Source organism: Ornithorhynchus anatinus, chromosome X5 (genome assembly GCF_004115215.2).
Source record: "Ornithorhynchus anatinus isolate Pmale09 chromosome X5, mOrnAna1.pri.v4, whole genome shotgun sequence".
NCBI classification, from domain to species: Eukaryota; Metazoa; Chordata; class Mammalia; order Monotremata; family Ornithorhynchidae; genus Ornithorhynchus; species Ornithorhynchus anatinus.
The window spans coordinates 11,700,084-11,707,761 of record NC_041753.1 but is presented as its reverse complement, the minus strand read 5'-3'; the positions used below and the strand labels follow the sequence as shown (position 1 = coordinate 11,707,761).

General features: G+C 47.3%; 1 protein-coding gene across 2 annotated transcripts; it reads left to right on the top strand.

Moving 5' to 3' along the window:
• Positions 1-966: 966 nt before the first annotated feature.
• Positions 967-7,394, top strand: ALDH1B1 (aldehyde dehydrogenase 1 family member B1). Of its 2 annotated transcripts, none has more exons than XM_001519372.6 (2): positions 967-1,084; positions 5,386-7,394. In XM_001519372.6, exon 2 carries the CDS (start codon positions 5,391-5,393, stop codon positions 6,942-6,944), a length of 1,554 nt encoding a protein of 517 aa, XP_001519422.1. In that variant the 5' UTR covers positions 967-1,084; positions 5,386-5,390; the 3' UTR covers positions 6,945-7,394. The 2 variants fall into 2 exon arrangements, with proteins under 2 accessions (XP_001519422.1, XP_028911832.1); XM_029055999.2 differs by lacking the exon at positions 967-1,084 and adding an exon at positions 4,771-4,841.
• The last annotated feature ends 284 nt before the right edge of the window (positions 7,395-7,678 follow it).

The window sequence follows — 7,678 nt, the reverse complement described above, 5'->3', positions numbered from 1 at the left end:
AAAGACGAGATGGAGACCTATATAGTGTATTCTTTTCTTTCCAGCTCTTTTCTTCTGGACCCAACTGCACAACTCTGTGGGCTCAAAGGGAGGATTTCGTTGGTGTTGGCATCAGTTTTGGTGGTAACAATTTAATGCTATTTCTCCCGTCTCGATCCGATTCTTTAGGGAAAGGAGAATGCCCTCGGGAATGGTTCTGGCTTATCACAGACTTTAATATTAATAATAATAATGGTGGTATTTTTTAAGGGCTTACTAGGTGCCGAGCACCGTTCTATGCGCTGGGGGAGATACAAGGTAATCGGGTTGTCCCATGTGGGGCTCAAGTCTTCATCCCCATTTTCATTCATTCATTCAATCGAATTTATTGAGCGCTTACTGTGTGCAGAGCACTGTGCTGAGCGCTTGGAATGTACAATTCGGCAACAGAGACAGTCCCTGCCCAACAACGGGATGAGGGATCTGAGGGTCAGAGAAGTGAAGTGACTCGCCCAAGGTCACCCAGCAGACAAGCGGCGGGGTCGGGATTAGAACCCAAGACCTCTGACTCCCCACCCCGAGCTCTTTCTGCTCCACGCTGCTTCGCTACTTCTTTCATTCGTTTGTTCAATCGTATTTATTGAGCGCTTACTATGTGCAAGCGCTTACTACAGTGCTCAAGCGCTTAGTACAGTGCTCTGTACATAGTAAGCGCTCAATAAATACTATTGAATGAATAAATGAATGTGCACAACATTGTACTAAGCGCTTGAGCACTGTACTACTTGTTGCCCTTAGTGGGAGGGTGGGAGGGGAGGAGGGGAGGAGGGACGCCGTGACTTGGATGTGACGATAAGGCACCAGGAAAACGTTCCGGACTTCCCTGTTCCGGGGGAGGGGAGGGAAAGAGAGGGAGAATCCATTAAACGCGGAGTCCAGGGGGAGGGAAGAGATGGGGGTTGGAGGAATTGACGATAAGGGGAGGAGATCCAAGGAGATACGCTCATTGACCGCGCTATAAAAGGCTTGGGGCGGAGCCGAAGCCGTTGATTGCTGGTGCTGCTCGAGCCGATCCAGCCCATCTCTGGCCTCGCTCCGGTGGAAGGTAACGTCCCTTTGCCCGGCCATTCCCCCTTCCTCCGCTCCCCGCGGCGCTCACCCTTATCTGCCAGCGCACGCTGCTAATTATGGCATTTGTCAAGCGCGTACTACGTGCTAGGCACTGTTCTAAGCGCTGCAAAGTAATCCTAACACTATAGCTGCTGCTTCGATTCCCCGCCCAAACCCGCTGGGGGCGGGGGAGGGGCAGCGCAGCTGGAAAGGGAATGTTGGACCTTAGCCGAGAGTCCCTGCCCTCGCTTGGAGGAGGGGAGGGAGATGAGCTGGAGGAGGAATAGCCGAGGCGCAAGTGTCCTGTCCTGAAACCAGAAAAAAGAAAAAAAAAACTCAATAATAATGCTGGTATTTGTTAAGTGCTTACTATGTGCCAAGCACTGTTCTAAGCGCTGGGGTAGATACAAGGTAAATCAGGTTGTCCCTCGTGGGGCTCACAGTCTTCATCCCCCTTTTACAGATGAGTTCACTGAGGCACAGAGAAGTTAAGTGGCCCAAAGTCTCACAGCTGACAGGTGGCAGAGCCGGGATTAGAACCTGCAACCTCTGACTCCCAAGCCCGGGCTTTTTCCACTAAGCCACGCTGCAATGATGTCATTTGTTAAGCACTTACTATGTGTGAAGCACTGTTCTAAGCGCGGGGGGGGGGCGGGGGGGAATACAAGGTGATCAGGTTGTCCCACATGGGGCTCACAGTCTTCATCCCCATTTTACAGATGAAGTAACTGAGGCCCAGAGGATAATAATGTTGGTATTTGTTAAGTGCTTACTATGTGCTGAGCACTGTTCTAAGCACTGGGGTAGATACAGGGTAATCAGGTTGTCCCACGTGAGGCTCACAGTCTTCATCCCCATTTTACAGATGAGGTAACTGAGGCACAGAGAAGTGAAGTGACTTGCCCAAAGTCACACAGCTGACAAGTGGCAGAGCCGGGATTTGAACCCATGACCTCTGACTCCCAAGTCCGTGCTCTTTCCACTGAGCCCCGCTGCATCTATCCTTAGAGAATCAGTGGTACTAATTGAGCACCTGCTGGGGGCGGAGGACTGTGTTAAGAACTCGGGGATGAGTACAACAGTCAGGGGATCATATTTTTGAGTGCTTACTGGGTGCAGAACACTGTAATAATAATAATGATAATGGTATTTGCTAAGCACTTACTAGGTGCCAGGCACTGTTCTAAGCGCTGGGGTAGATACAGGGTAATCAGGTAGTCCCACGTGGGGCTCACAGTTTTAATTTCCATTTTACAGATGAGGTAACTGAGGCACAGAGAAGTTAACTAGTTTGCCCAAGGTCACAAAGCAGACAAGTGGTAGACCCACATCCTCTGACTCCCAAGCCTCGGGTCTTTCCACTAAGCCATGCTGCTTCTCTGTCCTAAGTGCTTATGAGAGTACAATATAACAAACATATTTCTTGCCCACAACCAGAAGCAAAAGACATCATCCTCATCCTCAAGGTGCTCAATCTTTGCGAGAAACAGAGCTACAAAAAGACAAGTCAGTTATGCCTGATGACTGTCTTCGAGATGATGTTGAGTATCTTTGACAGCTAAGGTCTGAGAACCTTTGAGCTCAGCAGGTAAAACCTCTTTCTTCCAGGACCAATTAGGCACTGGAAATAGCAGTAAAGGTATGAGTGGAAAATGACGAATAACATTCTGACCTACTGTTTCCTAGTTGTTTTGGGTTTTTTTTGGTTGTTCTTTCAATCATAAGCATTTATTGAACACCTACTGTCTGCAGAACATTGTACAGGAGGCTTTGGAGCATGCAAGAGATAGAACCTGATAAACTTGTATCTACCCCGAGGCTGAGAACAGTGCTTGGTACATAATACATGCTTAACAAGTACTATCATTATTATTACCCTAATTATTAGAAGACATGACCTCTGCCCTCAGGGAGTTTACAGTCTAGCAGGGAGACAGACACTTAAAATTACAGTTACAGTATGCTGAATAAATACCACTGATTGATAGGAGCAGTAATGGAGTTTATAAGATATGTATATAACTGTTTTAAGAGTTGTGGTAAGTGCTTATGTGGCAGGAAGTGCTTAAATGCCAGTTGGGGGGATACAGGGTGGGGAGAGGAAAGATTAATGGGGGAAGGCCCACTATAGATATGGTTTCAGAAGGGCTCTGAAGATCGGGAGAATGGTGGTCAGCCTTCTGTGAAGAGGGAGGGAGTTTCAAGCAGGGGAGAGGACAGTATAGAGACGGTCTTCTGCCTTCTTTCAAAATCCACCCCGCTTCACTTGCTCATCAGACCCCATTCCTTTGCACCTTATCAAAACACTTTGCCCCCTCCCATCTTCCCTCCCTAACAGTAATCTTCAACTGTTCACTCTCCACTGGCTTTTCCCCTACTGCTTCGTGAGAAATTGTCTCCTGACTGCTTTCTGCATTATCCTTTGTTTCCAGTTCTGTAAGTGTTTCTGGTCAGTTTCTTAGTTAATTATGTTCAAAGGCTGGGATACAATTAGAGGAGAAAATTCCATTTAGGCAGTTCCTAGAGTTTCAGGAGTGCTCCCACAGAGTTAAATCCTACTGGAATTCCCTCACCCACACCTTTTCCCTCCTGGTCCTTCTAGGGCTTTGTAAGGGTGCCACTTCCCAGCTGGGCAGAAGTATTTTTGGAGCAGGGAGAGGAAGAAGGTGGTGCTGACATAACCAATACACATACACCAGATCCACCTGGTGTGGGGCCCCTTCTTTGGGCTTGCTTGGGGATAAGCCCTGTGGGAACAACACCAGAAAATATAACCGGAGTATTCTTCTGCTTAACTGTCTTCATACATCGGATTAAGAACACAAGCACTCTTCAATTTTCAACAGCCTCCTTGTAAAGAAGACCAATCCTCCTTTCAACTGTAGATGTTTTCAGATATCCTATTTCTGATAGCATAGTTTGTTGTTGGTTTTGTTTTCCTTTTGTTTTTTAAATCCTCTTAAAGGCTTTAAACCCTTGCAAATTACCACTAGAAAAATCTATAGTTCTCTAGCACTGTGCAAGGTACTATTATTTCAAGAATTTGAGCATGTTTACAAATTGATAGGGGTGAAAAAACAAAGTTTAAAACAAGATCACATAAGTCGTAGTGATGAGGCCTCATCCTGAATTTTAACATTATTTAACATGATTCACCCAGCTCCATTAATGGGATCAGAAGCAGAGCCTTCCCAGTGAACACTGGCCAGATCAGTTAGTGTGACAGGACTTTCTCTTACCTTATTTTCTCCCTTTCCCAGTTACACTCACCAAGAGTAAAATTGTTCACATCTTGTGGTCGCCTTTGTTCCGATCTACCTCCCTCCTAATTTCCACCCCCACTTTGGTTGGAAGGAAATCTCCAGAAATCACTCACGAATGACAATCTTTTTTTTTTTCCTTCTGAGTGGACTATTTGGCTCCTCACTGGACAAACAAAACTGATCTGAAAACAAGATCTGTTGCCTTTGGGTAAAAGTTTCCGGGGAAGGAGGGCTGAGGGTACTTGATTAGCAACTTCTGCTGCTCTCTTCTTTCCATCTCCCTTTGACTTGGAGAGAAATACGATTGGGGTGGTGGGGGGAGTTGAAGTGTCTTTGGTATATCTCTATGCTCTGCTTTCCCTTTCTTTTGTTCATCAGCATTGCCAAAATACTTACTGAGTGTCCACCGGGGAGAGCACTGGGATAGGTTCCACTTCAAGGGAACACTTGAATCCCCTGGATCAATGGCACCATATTCACTCCAGCACGGTGAGGAAGGAGGCAGCATCAAAATGATACAGATCTCTCTCTCTCTCATGACACCTCCAAAGATAGATTATCCTGGAGAACGTTCACGAATCTTCCCAGGGCCCTCTGAGTGTCCCACACATTTTTAGGAGGGAAGCGAAGGGGCAGTAGAGGTTGGCTGGTTGTTCCTAAGCACCACCTCTCTCATCTCACACACCCCCTTGTGTCATCATGCAAGGTGTCACCCATCCCTGGTGACCTTGGAAATCATTTCCTTCCTTCCCCATCCAGAAGTTCTGCCCAGTGGCCAAGTAGCATGAGAATTTGCCTGGCCTGCTTGGAAGACCCCAATTTTAAATTTCCCGGTTTACAAGGCACACCTACCCCCGACTCTGGCCCACTATAACAAGAGAAAAATAAAATAACCAAAATCTTACACGTCATGCAGTGGCAAAACACTGTAGTAAGACTGAAAATCTTACATATTTAATTGTGCTTTCTAGTCCTCCTACACTTTAATCATGAACATGAAAAGTCATGACTATTTGTGGTCTTTCCTTTGAAGGCATCATGCTTCGTCTTCTTACCCCACGATTCTTCAGCCTCTGGGCCATGACTTCCTCCTACTCCTCTTCAGCTAACCTCCCAAACCCCATGCTGAAGCCAGACATTCACTACGACAAGCTCTTCATCAACAATGAATGGAGAGATGCAGTCAGCAAGAAAACGTTTCCGACAGTCAATCCCTCCACGGGAGAGGTCATCACCCACGTAGCCGAAGGAGATAAGGCGGATGTGGATCTGGCAGTGAAAGCAGCCAGGGAAGCCTTCCAACTGGGGTCACCATGGCGTCGGATGGATGCCTCCGAGCGGGGCCGCTTACTCTACCGCCTGGCTGACCTTGTGGAGAGAGATCGCGTCTACCTGGCCTCGCTGGAGACTCTGGATAACGGCAAACCCTTCCAAGAATCCTACGGCCTGGACCTAGATGAAGTGATTAAAGTCTACCGCTATTTTGCAGGCTGGGCCGACAAGTGGCATGGGAAGACTATCCCCATGGATGGGGAGCATTTCTGCTATACCAGGCATGAGCCCGTCGGGGTCTGTGGCCAAATCATTCCCTGGAACTTCCCCTTGGTCATGCAGGGTTGGAAACTGGCCCCAGCCCTGGCCACTGGCAACACTGTGGTCATGAAGGTCGCAGAGCAGACCCCACTCTCTGCCTTGTACTTTGCCTCCTTGGTCAAAGAGGCCGGCTTCCCCCCCGGGGTCGTGAACATCATCACGGGCTATGGGCCAACTGCAGGGGCAGCCGTGGCCCACCACATGGATGTTGACAAAGTGGCCTTCACAGGCTCCACCGAAGTGGGGCATCTGATCCAGAAGGCAGCTGGTGAAAGCAACCTCAAGCGGGTCACCCTGGAGCTGGGAGGCAAAAGCCCCAGCATCGTCTTGGCCGACGCAGACATGGAGCACGCGGTGGAACAGTGCCACGAAGCCTTATTCTTCAACATGGGCCAGTGCTGCTGTGCGGGGTCTCGGACCTATGTGGAGGAGTCCATTTACCAGGAGTTCCTCGAGCGAACCGTGGAGAAGGCCAAACAGAGGAAAGTTGGAAACCCCTTTGAGCTGAACACCCAGCAGGGGCCACAGGTGGACAGAGAGCAGTTTGAAAAAATCCTCGGCTACATCCAGATTGGCCAGAAGGAAGGTGCCCAACTGATGTGTGGGGGGGAGCGCTTTGGAGAGCGAGGCTTCTTCATCAAGCCCACTGTCTTTGGGGACGTGCAAGACAGTATGCGGATTGCCAAGGAAGAAATCTTCGGACCTGTGCAGCCTGTCTTCAGATTCAAGAAGATTGAAGAGGTGATCAAGAGAGCCAATAACACAAGATATGGGCTAGCAGCTGCAGTCTTTACCAGAGACCTAGACAAGGCCATGTATGTTACTCAAGCATTGCAGGCTGGGACAGTGTGGGTCAACACCTACAATATTGTCACCTGTCACACCCCTTTCGGAGGCTTCAAGGAGTCTGGAAATGGAAGAGAACTGGGGGAAGATGGTCTCAAAGATTACACAGAAGTGAAGACAGTGACAATCAAGATTCCTCAGAAGAATTCTTAGGGAATCACTATCCCCATTTGTCCAATTCCAGTTTGGGCCAATTCTGGAACCACCCAGCAGTGGGAGTTTTCTTTTCCATAACCCATGCAGACTGCATTCTCATCCCTCATGCTAACTTTCAAAATGACCCCAGGAAGGTCTGCAAATTATAGGCTGGCATACGGCTCTGCATGTATCTAGCAGTCGTCGCAACCTAAATCTCAACAGATCTCCACACTGTCAAGCTCTTTGCTTTAAACAGAAATATGCTTGCTGTTTGTAGATGTAGTCTGTTTTTGTCTTTTGATCATGTAGTGATTTGTATCTCATTTTCCACTGCTACTCCTAGCCCTTTACTATTCTCTCTTTTTTTGAAAAAAAAACAGTAATTTCTATTGACTTTCTGGACTTGGAGTTCAGCCATCTTTGTAAGTGAAGTTTATTAAATAAACTGATAGAATGTGAAACTGACTACCAAGTTGCTGTAATTGCCTTAGAGTATTTCAAGTTCATATTTTGACTGTGGGAAAGAACACCAAAAAAGTAAAAAAAAGTGTACTTTAAGATACTTACAGGAATAGCGTTTTGTTGAAGTTGTAAATCAAGTCTCATTTCAATTTTGGCACAATGGAAAAGTGCCAGGCTCTTTATTTTCCCTCCCCATTTCTTTCCTTTCTTCTGCCTGCCCCATAGCTCCAGAATAACAAATTACATTCTGAATCCTCTCTTATCTTTGTTCCTCTTTCACTCCCTTT

Bases quoted from the DNA above. Each gene is read 5' to 3' on its own strand.
- ALDH1B1 (XM_029055999.2), top strand. From the start codon at position 4,817: ATGGCACCATATTCACTCCAGCACG. The intron at 4,842-5,385 runs GTGAGGAAGGAG...TTTCCTTTGAAG, and splicing joins ACCATATTCACTCCAGCACG to GCATCATGCTTCGTCTTCTT.